Raw genomic sequence first — 14,848 nt, 5'->3', positions numbered from 1 at the left:
AAAAGCATGTCGGTTTTCGTTTCCCAAACTTAATCACTATAAATCTCCATTCACAACTAGTATAGATTATTTATTTTGTGATACCAATCCGGATCTAAACCAGGTTTTCATCAGCATGAACTTTGACAAGAGAGACAGTATAGGGTTATACTTTTAGGTATCATGAAGGTTCTTCCAGGCTCTTTGAAAATGAAGGCACATCCATGCTGTACATTTATTTAGTAAACAGTATCTATATATACTCGCAGAAGCATATCCAATTTCAGTGAAGTATAGACTATAAGCATGAAGATTATATCAGCCTCATTTAGGCGGACAATTGCTTAATAAACTCTATGACCACCGTGACAGCATTATTTGCAGCAAGAGAAGTGAAAATATCAGCCTCATTTGATTCAGCAGAGCCGCCTCCTGCCAAGTCGGAGAGAGCCCTGATAATGATGAAAGGTACCCTTTGCAGCAGACATATCAGAGCCACCGATGCGCTCTCCATGTCGACAGGGCTTACGTTGAACTTGCTGTAAATGAAGCTGCGATAAGCAGCATTGTCTAGGAAAACGCTGCCACTTGTTCCTCTTTGGACAGTGACCACCCTCGGTTGCTCATCCAAACATGTCGTTGAGTTCAGGCAACCCTCCAATTTCAAGTCCTGCTCATATAAAGTACCAATACCTTAAACAATTTTACTCCAAAATTGTTTTAGGACAATGAAACTAGAGAAACAGTACCGCCAGAGTTTTAGCAATTCTTAAGTATTTGGAATCAACAGGGACCCAAAAGGCATGCTGTCTTTGTTCAGGAGTTCCATCTATGAAAAAAACTTCCTCTGGCTGATACCAAACATTGTTCAATAGGTTGTCATGTGAGGGGCTGGCAGTCACATTTGTGGTAAAATTAGCAAATTTAAGGAACCCAAGTTCCCTGGTGTAGTCTCCATTTGATTCGAGGGTTAGCTCGTCTGAGGGTCCATCTCCGTACCTCTGCTTTACATCACACGGAACAATTTAACTGCATTCTCCCTTATTAATGAACAACTAATTAGTATAACTGTGAAGCATACCAAATTGGATACCACAATGCAATACCTGCCAATACCAAAGAGGTCTGTGACCAATATTTAGGAATAGTGACATCTCCAATGTTCAGGGAGGGATTGGCATTTCCAGCTATTCCATAATGGACAACCCCTTCGATCTTGAATAAAGTCGGCAATAGCTGGGTGGTTATGCCTGCATTTATCTATTAATGAAACCCCCTAATTACATTTACATACACACGTATTTACCAGATAGCAATAGGATATCACTTCGTCTGAACTTTATATATATACCAAGCTCAGTCCGGTCATGACTAATATGACCCTTTTCTCTCCAATGGCTCCAAACCGGAATCTCCTTCCTAAAATCCAGAGTCAGAGAGAAAAAAAGCATCGTAATTAAGTAAAATGGCAAACAATGAGCAACAAACAAAATTAACAAATAGTAACCAAAGGGTATGATTTCCTTAATCTGATATATAATTAAGTTACCAGAAAAAGGTATAGTGAAGTTGGCGGAAGTGAAGTTAGGATTGTGAAGAAGAGGGCTCAATTCGAAAAGGTTTGGAATCACCACGCCTACGTAAGGGCCATTCAGTTTGGCTTCATGGATCAGCTTTTGCACTTCTGCCGACACCGCACCATCTGCTTGGCGTTCATCAAGCACCAACATGAGAGCAAGAAGCATAACGAAAGCATGTCTCAAGGTCATGGCCATGGCTACCAATCTCTCAGAACTCAGAAGTCAGAAGAGAAATTATTAAGAGAAGGAGATGAGGTTGCCAATTAATTATGAAGTGATAGGGGTTACGTATGTGCTAGTATAAATTTGTGGAGGAACATATCAGATAATGTGGGGGTATGAACAAACAATTTCTTATCCATTTCAGCAATTTGCCAAATACCTTGCCTAACTACAAGTTCAAATTGCCATTAATTAGGCCAGAGAATTAGGTGATAGGACGCACCACGCTAAAAATTTAGCCAACCTAACTATTCAAGTACGACCTGTCTTATACAAATTGTTACTATATGATTTATACTTGTCATTGTGTTTTGCCAGTTGCTGAAAACCAACAGACTAGCATTGATCATCAGGCTACAACACTTTCTCATGGAACCATGAAGATTGAAGAGTATATTCCTCTCTGTGAACAAACGCAATGATCTCTTATAGCCCGGGGGGTTTGAAAAATGGAGCCAAACCAAAAATCCCTTCCACATCAACATCAACTTGTAGAGCATTTTTAATGACCTCTGGTGTTGTAGTCTCGCCCTTCCAAGTGTTGAACCACGGCCCTCCTCCTACTTCTAGTGCTGCCATGTCACTTTTAACATCCAAGATTAGCTGCATATTGAAAAGACTGGAAGCGTAAATATATTATATATTATATATCATCACTTTTTTTCTTTATTAGAAGTCAAATTATTGTATTAATAAGATAAGAACTAGACTTGAAGATGTTGAGTTCAATGAATTTATCAAAAACAACTTCAGGCTTCAAATGGTTTAGTTGTTGGATTCATCAACCCCGTGTTATAGAATAAAGCTAAGCGATTTGCCTTGAGGACAACATGTAAAAGTTACACAACTAGTGGCTTTGTTACACCAAGAACAATATTAAAACTAACAAGGCACTTTTGCATTTTCAAAATTATCCATTCCTTGATTCCCGTCTCAATTGGAGCAAATTTGGATGAGCAGAAAGCCTCAAAGGCAGTATGCCATAAAGGTAAAATTAATATGTGAAAATTTTCCGAGATTTAGAAAAGCCAATGTTGTGAAAATAATCATCGCTTAGCAGGAATTGGAGCAGATAGTTTTTCCTATCCCTAAATTGATGAAAAGGTAAACTCATAATTGTCAGGAAGATAACATACCTTCCCCTTAGTGCCGCCAGATTTTTTTTCCCAGATCTTCAATCTTAGATCACCAAAACAAGTGTCCTTACAGGCTGGAGCAAGGCCAGCCACTGTCGTTGGAGCACGCAATGTTGTACCTGGATCATTTGTTGTAGCTTCTAACTCAGCCTGCTCATAAATTGGAATCAATAAGAGTGCATAAATAAATAATTTTAAATAGAACAGAAGCTTTATCAATCATTCAGACCCCCTTGCATAATCTACTTTCCAGGTCCACACATTCATCAATATTATATTTCCAAAATTAAGATTTCTGGTCTGAAAGCTCTTGACACTAGCACAATGGAGGGAAGAAAATATCAGTAAAAGATGCAAACTTACCATATGTGTCTCGTTCTTCGCCTCCATGTACCATGAACCCCATTGAGCAATTTCCCAAGATACAACACCATTCCATGGCACAAATTCATAGAAAACTCCATCATAGTGCACTCCTATCTGCACCAGCACATGTATGCCAAGATGTAGAAAACAAACCAATAACTACAAGTTTAAAACACTGGCCAAGTAAAAAAACTACTAGTTTAAAACAAAAAATATTGTTCCCTCCATTCTATAGCTGATATCTTATTTTCTTTCCAACAAAACTCTTTTCATGCTAAAGGAAAATTAACAGAATCAAAAGAAAGCAAACCAAACATAAAAATGGCTACAAAAAGACGTACCAATGCAGCATTTTCAAAGGTCTCAGTCAGACCAGGCAGTTGCCTTAACCCACCACCAGCAGTCAGAGAAACTTCCCCACTTGCACCTTCAAAGACATTACATTGAGCCTGTAGTGATATGTTAATGATGAAATCACCGTGATTAAATCGCAAAAATTAGGCTTAATTCAATGCAAAACCTAACACAACCAAAAATGTCTTTGGAAACGTGAGCGATAGTTAGATAAGCCTTACTACAGGGAGATGTGAAGGAATGAAGATTTACCCAGAACCATTTTCTAGGGAAGCCTCCACCCCAATTCTTTTCTGAATATGAAGGGGCATTTTGAAACTCAAACCTTTCACTGTCCCACTCTATCCAGCCTGAAATTCAAAGTCATAACCTGAGATAATATTCTTATAGCAAACATGGATTTCTAAAGAGATCAAATTTCAATCAAGGTGATAGGCAAATAATGGTGAATAATGTAGTAAACTGAGCATAAATGTAGACTATACAGAATAGAGCAAGAAGAGGAAATCAATTCAAAGTATAATTGACAAATAGGAAGGAGATAAGCAAGTGCCTGTTGAAAGTCCACCAGCCATGCAAATTTGCCAATGGGGTTCAAATATGGGAAGAGCTGCAAGCCAGCCAGCTGTTGACTTCTGCTTGGACCCAACATTACCCCATCCATAGATGGGGCGAGTACTGTACTCCCAACGTGCAGTTTTAACAATATTAGCATAAGTTGTCCTGCAATTAAAACCTGAACCATGTCAACAAAAATGCGGACATAAGTGGTAGTAAGTAGATAATTTTGCTCAATTTGTAGCATTGATTAACCCAAAAAGTAATATAATCACAACATAAAACATTGGCTAAAAAAAGGAAGTGGGACTTAATCAAAGAACCACTTCTATTCTTTGGCATGTTCTTTATGCCAAAGACTAGACAAGGGAAAGAACTTGCAAACTATGCAGTAAGAACTCCTACGAGGGAGCGTAAGCACATCAACCATCAAAATTAACACTTCTTCGATACTTCTCACAAAGCCATAACAATCTTAAATCTTTTAAGATATCCAAAATTTAAAGTATTTGTTTATTCACATCCTCGCACACAAGTCTGGGACACATTCAACATTAGAGTTAATTGCTTTCTGTTTCTGCATAAAAGAAGAAAAATAACAGCAGATAAAAACAAAGAAGGATTTATTAGTTCTGTTTAAAATTAAAACCATGCTTATGGGTTCAAAATATAAGGAGCACCTGCCATCATCACGAATAAAACCTTGATGCCAAAGTGGGCTAACTTGGAAGCCTTCCAAAACTTTTCTATTGAATTCCTACGAGGAACAACCACATAAAATATGAAAAACTAACAAAGGATCAAGATTAACCAACATAAAATATCATCATATCAGCAGCATTTCGGCCTGCTTTGCAGGTATTTTCCTTCAAAGAGTAGAATCCCAGAAACTGCTTGTTCACCTGCGGAGGAACCTCCTTACTTGGAGGTCGTGAGTCTTTGTTGGCTAAAAATGTATTCCCCAATATTAACTCATGCCTACCTATGCATTAAAAAAAGTTAATTAGGCACAGAACGCTACCATATATACATTTTGTTGTTGCAACTATTAAGGTAATAATACCAAAACATAGAATGATGATAGTAGTAGATTAAATACTCTAGCTAACAACTACACTGAAACAATTGAGTTTTTAAAATTTATTAAGAATGGGTTATATTGATGCAGAACTGTTCAAGAACGCGTATCACGTTCTTAACTAACAAGACAACATAGAGGAAACAGAATCCTTTTTTGAAGTCCAAAGCTAAAGTTAATTGGACTCAGAAATTAACATGATGGATGGAAAATCACAGAAAAACTAATGAGAGGCCATAATAAAATCAATTTGGATAACCCAAAATTAAAAGTTTAAAAATGATTAAAAAGAATCTCTAAAAAATTATTAAAATCAGATATGACTCCTTATATGTTCGAATTGCTAAAGTCTAACAAAACCAAAGGATTAAGTGACCATGATGCATTAAATGGATGGAATGTCACAGCACAATAAAATTCAGAGGTTGAAGTGAATCAACGTTGAGTTAAATTTCCTTGGTAAAAAAATTAATGTATCAGGCATTTTATTTCAAAATTCAGGGCAAATGCCTGAGAAGCTTTTCATATAGGTTAACCTACTAACTTGCTACATACTCAAGAAGAAGGACAGCCACCATAAATGCTATTTTCGTTTAAAAGAGTAAAGGATAAAATATTTTACAATGAAGTCGACAAGGTGTCATTCCTGCAGCCACTATACCAAATAAGAGATATTGACACCTAATAGTAATAGATCACAATTGCATTACTGCATGATTAAAAGCACAGGCACAATGGGGCGGCCATAATAAGATTATATCTTAGATTCAAATCTCACGAAGCCAATAAGGGAGAAACCTTACTTCCCCAAAAGTTTTGAGATTCCTCAGTGTATTGACATATATACTTGTCATAAGCACCAAGAATTTGAGCCCCAACTCCTGTAAATCTAGGTCCATGCTGCAGCATTTCCAATGGCGTCAATTTCCTCCTAAACGCAGGATTCTCAACCGAGTACATGAAGCAAAAGCTCTGTCTTTGTTCTGGGATTGCTACCTTGAAGTACCAACCCTCGAAAAATTGTCGAGTAGTTCCATCAAAATGGTACCTATATACAACTTAAGCTTTTCAACAATTGGAATTAGATAAAACAGAGCCGTTGAGTAGCTGATCACCATGAATGGTAGTCTGAGGAACCCCATATTAATATTATCAAATGAAATTTAGACAATAGTAAAACTACGCTTCCTTGATACTTAATAGATTAAACTAAAAAAAATATTACGAACCTAGAAAAGTCTTTAAATTTAAGCTTCCAAATGCACTTACTAAAAATCTGCTCTTTAAAGTATTATGCTTAACTTTACTACTTGCTTTTAATTTCAGAGAACAAAAGCAAAGAACAAAACATATTTAAATAATAAATAATTGAAAATATGATTTTTGTAAATAACGAAATGCATGATAATCAAATTGTAGTATTTTCTTTACAATGATAACGAATCAAACTAAGCCATTTTTGGAAAGGAAGAAGAAAAAATTATCACCCAAGTCAAACTAAGACTTGAATACAAAAATTACTAATTTTCAACCGAAATTATTAAAAAATCATTAAACAACAACTCCAAGTACCCGCTGTGAGGAGTACGAGCGTTTCGATTAGCCGGCGTGGGGACATAAACCGGATTGACGGAGACGGCGCTGCTCTCGGCTGCCGGGGAAGAAGTTCCCGTTTCAGGTTCTGCTACAGAGCTGCAGGCGATAATCCGCGAGTTCGACCGAAACCCCACCCTCAGAGGGCGGAGGCCTCGAGGAGAGAATCCATTGAAGGTTGAAGATTGAGAAAATTTAACGGTGGGTTTGGAGTTCAGAGGGCGAAATCCAATACAACATGAAGAGAAATGATGAAGCTCGTTGACCGAGTAAATGTTTGGCTCCATGGAAAACTAGTCGTAAGTAAACTGAACTCTTTAAAAAGAAAAGGTCTGGAGGTTCAGTATATAAATGTATTAAAAAAATATTAACAGAGGTGAGTGAGGTGTGGCGCTAAAAAGGAAGTGCCAACTGCCAACTTCTGTCTCCTACTTATTCGTTAATTAATCTTCAATAACGTCAATCAATTATTATACGTTGACAACGCATTGGGATTTTTTTTTTGCATAAATTTTATTACATTTTTGCTATTTTTGTCGTATCTTTCATGTGGTGATCGTCGTCACACGCAAAGCATTTAAAACAACATATACTACATATTAAAACAGGGGATTTAACAGTAAAATCGCATGAATAACATTGAATTTCTTCTTAGAATTTGCATGCAAATCTTTAGATTATTCTTCTTTTAAAACTATTGGTACTACAATCTTCTAGTGTGGACTAGCAGCGAAGCGTCGACGCGATTCATGGCACGTTGGGCCTTGACTCTGAGTTGAGAAACCAGGCGATCGACTGATGGCTTTGAAGCCATAGCAGCAGAGATCGCATACCGCATCAGACTGCAGAGAAGTAGAAGGAAACCCAGTTCGAGATTAGCCTCTATTGATCCAACATACCGAGATAGCAAAGAGTAGACGCTGTATAAATCGAGGAAAACAATGGAGAAGGTTGAGAAAGAGAAAGCGAGCAAGAGGGTAATCAAGATGACAAAGGCGACCACAAGAAGAACGCAGGCAATGAAGGAGCCATAGAGAAGTGCTGCCAGGATCAAGTCTAAGTTGGGAACCATTGGCAGAAAGGAAGTGAACCAGGATGAAGCTCATGGGTTGTTGAGTTGAGAGTGATGAAAAATCAAGGTGAATTTGAAGGAAGAGAGCAGAAGAGAATGACGTGAGTTGCACTCATGCTCGTTCTGCATATGAATTGAATTGCCCCCAATACCCTTTTCATAAAATAATCTTTGGGTGTATATGAACCAAATAAGGAAAGAATTATACCAAGAAGAGCTCATTAAACATTTCAATAAGATTGCAGCAATTATATATATATATATATATATATACACGAAGTTCATGCAAGTGAATTGTCATAGAAAGACAAAAAAAAAAAAAAACCATTGCGTCGACAGCAGGATTCGAACCTGCGCAGGCAATGCCCAACAGATTTCGAGTCTGTCTCCTTAACCACTCGGACATGTCGACGGTTGTTCTAGAAAAATTTTCTTACAATTACTTATTGGAATTTCCCATTCTATTATCAATGAGACCGCCTACCACATGTACTTTCTATGATTGCAAAGTTGATTCGCATTGCTAATGGCCGAAGGAGATAAAACAAAGAAGACTTTTGTTGACAAAAAAGGTACCACCGTGACTGGAAAAGTTCACATGAAAACAGGATGTCAATGCAGCAAGAGAAGGCCAACGTTAGGGGGCTAACCTATACTGTAACTATAAATACCTTTGCTTTTTCTAGCAGATGTTCTCTTATTCGAGAAAGCTTAGAGAAACTTATTTGTAACAATAGCATAGAACAAACCCCTCATAGTAGACAAACCAACTTAAAATATACTCAAAAGTCCTTTCATAATAGGGCATCATTATAGTCTAATACAGTCATTTGTTGTCCATGTCTAAGTTGGTACTCTGCAGTTTAGGATAATCTTAGTGGTCTCTGCCACCCTGAGATGGCATTTGCTGCTGAGTTCAAAGCTGCATCAGAAATGAAGAAGATAAATGCAAGATAAAAATGTAACAAAAGCCAGAGCTGGAGATAACAAGTAAATAATCAAAATTGCTTTCAGTTTTACTAGAAGGAATTGCTAAAAACAGAATGAGAGCCAAAGTAACATTACAGTCTGTATCACACAAGGATGCTTTTAATTTGACCACCCTTTCCTAACTAGTTCCATGAAATTTCCCTCAACCAAAATGAGCAGGCAATGCAGAAATGGAAAAATAATATACTGTACAAAGAGTATGTTTACACCTGTCTGCAAAATACCCTGCCATTTCAGCTAGGAGGTAAGTACATCAACGAGTTGTATGCTTGGCCATTTGGTGTCGGTATCAGCCTAGTTATGAGTCTCAATTCGCTGAAATGATATGCGATTCTCAGCCATCTTTCCTACAACCCAAAATAATCACCATGAAAAATCAGATAACTAAAACTTGAGATATAACACTTTGCTCACATGTACAGAATAAGTACAGAAAATTAATCATTCCAGCTTATATACATAGTTTTTAAATTATTAGGAATAAAGCTTGAATCAGCTCATTAGAAATTGGTTGCTATATTTCTAAACCCAACGGTGGTAGAATCCAGCTAAGTCTGCTTGCCAGGAGGCTAATCTCACACACTGGTGCAGCTTTCATTGTTCAATGAATTGGCCCACCAGGTCTAAACTTGAAAATCTGAAAGCAAGACAGCTAAAAGTTTGGTTTCTTATTATCCAGTAGATAGCCCAGAAATTTATGTTTTATTTTCCTGTATATCATTTGGTCTCACTTTGATGATGAATAAATTGAACTGAAGATAATATAAAATTACTTTAATTTCCATGTCAATTTTTTATATTTCATATGCAAAACTTTTTGAACAAATACGTTGATTGCTTGAGAAGAACTGCACTCACCTTGAAAATCAAAATTAACTCCTTCCACATCCAGAATTTCATGCAAGTGGAGCAATAATATCTAAATTATTCTTCATTGACCATTTTTGGGGGTAGAAGGAATTAGATGATTCAGCATTAAGCTCCCAAACCATGACTCTTGAGCAGTCCTGCAGCAAGCCTTCCATCTGGCTTTCATCTTCCACAACTTGTTCAATAAACAAGCTTGCCTGAAAATTCAAATCAATAATTAAAACGATGAAGTGAAGTCCACCACCAATTTGTGACAAGGCATTTCAAATAGGTTATGGTGCAAAATACTCTTCTATGGGTTGATTTTTGAAGAACAAAGCCTCCAATCATACACACCAAGTTTGGGAGATTACTGCTCACTTTTTTGTGTGTGTGTGTTTTATTTTTGTCTCCATTTTTTCACTGCTCCAATATCAAGAATTCTTATCTCAACTGCCAACATCCTTTTCTCTTTTTCTTTACCTGCCCTACCCAAAATTGGCTTAAGTTGCAGATGTAGTAAATCAGCAGTGGTCACTGCAGTAAGGTGAAACTATATGAAACTTAAAGGACAATCAAAGAACAGTCAATAAAAACTAACTTGAAAGCCATCTTTGACTGTGTCGAGTTGTCTAACTGGTTCAAGAGTTGGTCGGTGCCATCGCTTTGGGTCCCAGAGTATGGTACTGTTGAAGGCAAACCCTGACATTTCAGCATGGAATCTTCGGAATCTCCTACTTAATCCATTTAGGTGCCATCCAATGACTTGAGTTCCATTACAAACAGGGCCCTCCAATATAGCACTACTTTTGTCCCACGTTTGTTTGGCCACAGTCCATGTCCCAAACCGCCTAAACATAGAAGGCATTGAGAAATAAACTGCTGTATTTAGACACATGTAAAAGGGAGAAGGGGATTGTGGCAATGACACGTATAATACTTAAGCAAAGTGGTCCATGCAAAGAATGAACAGCAGGAAACCCTATGGAGAAGACAAACGCCTAACTGGAGGCATCTTCAGTGGTTAGAAAATGAATGGAAATAAACTGAAGGGAATAACTAATTGCCCATGAGAAATAACAAATCAAATAAAAAGTTTCGTCATTCCTTTCATATTTCCATGTTGGTGGTAAGTTGTATGTATCTAATTCATATTTTAGTCTAGTGCTAGGATAACATATCATCTCAATTCTCAACCACTATCAACTATCATGCTTATAATAAGTCATGTTACGTAACCTGTTCCCAGTTAAAGACATAGCATCACCAAGAGAGATGCAATTGCTTTAAGGAATTTCAGGATTATTTCATAGTTGTTCAGTTCCTTCTTTTTGTCCAATTAAAACCCCTTATACTAATGATTCTCACACTTCACTGAGAGCTCAAAAAGAAAGAAGAAACAAGCTATGATCTAAATAAGCTAACTTTCTGCTTTCTTTCTTGTCACTCATTAGGGTGTCACAGTAGACAAACCAGTCACCAGATTTGCATTAGAATACAATCAAGCGAGAAATGAAGTAGGAGAAATTAGGAATACATAATAAGCAGAATTATAATTATTCGACTGAAAAATGAAAATATAAAGGAGATACCTAATATGCCTCATTTGCTCAAAGAGATCGATCGAGTAGATGTTATCCTCATTGGCAAAGTAGACAATTCCATCAAGATGATGAGTTTCAATGTGAGACAGTGCCACATTTCTTTGGTGAACATTTCTGTCTTTTATATCAGTCAGATTTTTCTTGCAAACAAGATGCCTGTACATAACACTGCTCCTTCTTAGGATGTCAGCTGCTTCCTCAGACTGGGAGGTCATCTCCACAACTACCCACAATAGAGGAGGTTGGACCAGCCTTAATGTGTATGCCAAACGATTTAGATAGTAGGCTTGAAGTGGTCGAGCATATGTTGGAGTCACAACTATTAAAAGCTTACGAGATTCCAGATCTATATCTTGAGGAAGTGACTGATTAGTGAAGGCATTATCTAAATTCCCTTCTATCACTTTCTGTTTCTGCACTAATGCCTCCAGTGTGACATTACTTTCAACCTCCGCTTTGTCCATTATTGAAGTTACATTTCTTGCTGAACTGTTAAGCGTTTGAAAATTCCCAGCAGTTGATACTACCTCAAAGGAGAATGCCTGGTGTTTTGAAATGGGATTCATATAAGAAAAGTCCATGGAAATGAATGGTGTCAATCCAATAAAAAAACCAACTATGAAACAAATGAAGAAATGACAAAGAGCCCTCCTCCAAACTTGTCCTTTCTGTTTTGACCTGTCAAGAGGCCTAGAGGATCTCGGAGAGAAAACACGAAGAACCAAAGATTGAGAATCCGCTAAACCAAAAAGAGAAGATAGCAATCCGCCGGAAGGTGGGTAGTTCTGATTACATGATGAAGACTTGGACAAAGGAGAAGGAACTGAACGTTCAGCCTCCCCAGTAACTAGAGTCCCCTGCCGAGGCACTGGAGATAGTGTTCTTCTAATTGATGCCATCGACACTAACCTGATGTACTCCTTGATCAATAAAGAATCACGACAAGAGAACAACCAAATTTATCACAACCTCGTTTTCTTTATCAACACACATCTTAAACATGATCATCCAAGTATGCAATGTCTGCTTCTTGCTTCTTTGCACGTTATTTAATATAGCTTTTTCGCAACAATCTAGTGACCAAGAAATATTAAATCAATCCTACCAGATACATTCACCTATCGAAATCCAATTTCAAAAAGACAACTTTCCCTCCCATCTTAAGAATGCCGGTAAATCCACCAAAGCCAAAGCAAAGTTCTTGATCTACAATGAACTGTATAAGCAACTATCAGTAACTTAAAATCAAACAGAATGAACCCAAATACTCCACTTAAACAAAACAAGCAAAAAAACACACCGGTCTTGACTACAAAACAGTGAGATTCCAAACCAAAAAGTTGTCAAGACTCCAACCTTAATGAAATGGGCAACTGAATTACCTTCCAATGAAAAATGGGTCTTCGATCTTCTTTCCCAAAAGTCACAGAGGAGAGAGAACCGGTATCATCTCTGAGCCTTCGTTCAATGCTCTAACAGAGATTTTTAAAAAAGAAAAGAAAAAGAAAAAAGCACTCAACATTTTCAGATCTTCCGTCGCCTTTTTTAATAACCAAAGGTCAAACTGGAGAGTAAAATAAGAAGCTTTAAAACAGGTGCTCCAGGAATCTTTGTAATGGCCTTGAGAGTTGAGAGCCTGCAAAAAGGAAGGAGAGAGAGAGAGAGACTTAAAAACAGTTCAGAGAACACGGTCCCTGGCTCCCAATCACGAGATTAAGACAGAACACAATAAATTCGATTATTTTTTTCCTTATTATACGAGGATAGTTTTAGGTGACCCAGGGTAAGACTGAGTTGGGTGAGATTAAGGCGTTGCATACACTTATAAATTTTCCATACACTTATAAATTTTCCATACACCTATAAATTTTATGAATCTCATGAGAGTTTTAAGTATATAATTAAAGACTTTTCTCTATCTAATTCGTATATGATTTGGTTGAAAATATGATCCGTAACAAATGAGATTAAATTTTTTATGAGAGATGTTAGTTTTAAAGTAAGTCGAATTAAGTAAATTTTTTTTTTAAAATATTACACAATTAAATAGAATAAAATATTACGAATCAATAAAAAATATGATGAATTTTGTATTTATCAGTAAAATATTTCCTTACCTAACAAATATATATATTTTGACATAACAATATCAACTGTGACATAATCATGTGCTAGATGCACAAACCTTTCCATGACCCCAACAGTTTGAACTTAATTTCCTTACCCTTTGGGCAATTGGAGTTTGAGTGTTGATTATTGACTTCCCTAGTCCAATAAAATCGACTCCCAATGATAATGGTATTTTTGGAGACCGTTAACAAAAGGAATAATGGAGAGATGAAAATAATTTTTTTTTTATCAAAAACAACTACTAAAAGAAGGGTTTTAGCTTTATATGGTAGAAAAATAACTATAAAAAAAAAATCCAAGCTGTCAGACCATGACTTTCTAAAAAAAGCAATAATTCAATAATAATGGTACGGTATAAAAAAGCTCTTAAAATGAAACTTGGTTTGGAACATTGTCCCACTGTTTCTATAATAAATTTAGGCATGTTAGGTTTGATCCTGACCCGCACCTTGGTTAGGAGTAGCATTTAATTAGTTTTATTTTACCCAAATAACTTTGAAATCTTAATATTCTTGTCAAAAAATTAGTAATTTTTGAAATGTATATAATATTTTAAAGTATTGGAAAAAAAATTTAAAATAGTCGATTTTAGTATAACTACTTAACGACTGATTCATTAAGAGGCTAAAATACTTAAAAAGTCATTAAATTATGTTTACTTGTACAATTAAACTCTTATTCTTTTTATTGTATTTAAGTAAATTATTTATCTTTTGATTTGTATTCAAATAAAATTTTACTTTTAATAGGAAATTAATCATTGTTAAGTCTAATTCAGATTGATATTTTTTATTTATATGGTATATGGTATGACAATTGACGTAATCACATGATAATTTGTATAATTACACATCAAATAATATAAAATTAATTATATAATCATGATATCAAGACACTAGATGGATTAGATGAAAAAAATGTTAACTGTTATTGGCACCCTTAAGATTAAGGGTTTATTGTGTGTGTGTCTAAGGTAAAATATAAGAATTTGTTTAGATATATTAAAAAATAGGAATTTAATTAGATATAATTCAATAATTTTTTTATTAGTTAAGGATTATTATCTAAACTATAATGATTCTAAGCTACACAAGTTCTCTACATTTTATTAGACTTGATAATTTTAAACATGATACGTTAACACGACACGAAAAAATATGAGTTAAATAGGTTTTAGATTTAGTCTTAACGTATTTCGTGTCTAATCATGTTTGACACGTTAAGACACGAAATTTTTCGTATCTTAACGTGTCAGACACGACAAACACATTTAAAACACGTTTAAACACGTTTACTTAATCGTGTTTATCATGTTTAAACGTACATACGTGACACAT

General features: G+C 36.0%; 2 protein-coding genes, 1 non-coding gene and 1 pseudogene across 5 annotated transcripts; all 4 read right to left on the bottom strand.

Annotated features, from left to right (window-relative positions):
* Positions 1-153: 153 nt before the first annotated feature.
* LOC18587956 (bark storage protein A-like) lies at positions 154-1,769 on the bottom strand (annotated as a pseudogene). The gene is made up of 5 exons (XR_016028435.1): positions 1,529-1,769; positions 1,331-1,398; positions 1,086-1,239; positions 729-980; positions 154-649 (listed from the first exon to the last, which is right to left on the bottom strand). The product of XR_016028435.1 is annotated as a bark storage protein A-like (transcript).
* Positions 1,770-1,898: 129 nt separating this feature from the next.
* On the bottom strand, positions 1,899-7,262 carry VTE1 (tocopherol cyclase, chloroplast / vitamin E deficient 1 (VTE1) / sucrose export defective 1 (SXD1)). Of its 2 annotated transcripts, none has more exons than XM_088810064.1 (10): positions 6,846-7,262; positions 6,077-6,321; positions 5,098-5,177; positions 4,876-4,952; positions 4,191-4,360; positions 3,859-3,987; positions 3,625-3,710; positions 3,281-3,397; positions 2,918-3,067; positions 1,899-2,384 (listed from the first exon to the last, which is right to left on the bottom strand). In XM_088810064.1, exons 1-10 carry the CDS (start codon positions 7,151-7,153, stop codon positions 2,208-2,210), a joined length of 1,539 nt encoding a protein of 512 aa, XP_088666190.1. In that variant the 5' UTR covers positions 7,154-7,262; the 3' UTR covers positions 1,899-2,207. The 2 variants fall into 2 exon arrangements, with proteins under 2 accessions (XP_088666190.1, XP_007012099.3); XM_007012037.3 differs by having other exon boundaries at positions 3,625-3,732; positions 3,890-3,987; positions 6,846-7,259.
* A 1,006-nt stretch (positions 7,263-8,268) lies between these two features.
* Positions 8,269-8,350, bottom strand: TRNAS-CGA (transfer RNA serine (anticodon CGA)). The gene has a single exon. It is a non-coding gene; the product is annotated as a tRNA-Ser (tRNA).
* A 359-nt stretch (positions 8,351-8,709) lies between these two features.
* LOC18587953 (putative beta-1,4-xylosyltransferase IRX9H) lies at positions 8,710-13,085 on the bottom strand. Its single transcript, XM_088810398.1, has 6 exons — positions 12,764-13,085; positions 11,370-12,597; positions 10,379-10,628; positions 9,787-9,995; positions 9,138-9,275; positions 8,710-8,860 (listed from the first exon to the last, which is right to left on the bottom strand). The coding sequence occupies exons 2-4, from the start codon at positions 12,278-12,280 to the stop codon at positions 9,825-9,827; spliced, it is 1,332 nt and encodes a 443-aa protein (XP_088666524.1). The 5' UTR covers positions 12,281-12,597; positions 12,764-13,085; the 3' UTR covers positions 8,710-8,860; positions 9,138-9,275; positions 9,787-9,824.
* Between the last annotated feature and the right edge of the window lie 1,763 nt (positions 13,086-14,848).

The sequence above is a fragment of the Theobroma cacao genome, chromosome 9 (assembly GCF_053813885.1).
Source record: "Theobroma cacao isolate CCN51 chromosome 9, ASM5381388v1, whole genome shotgun sequence".
Classification (NCBI taxonomy): Eukaryota; Viridiplantae; Streptophyta; class Magnoliopsida; order Malvales; family Malvaceae; genus Theobroma; species Theobroma cacao.
This window is presented reverse-complemented; position numbering and strand designations above follow the sequence as displayed.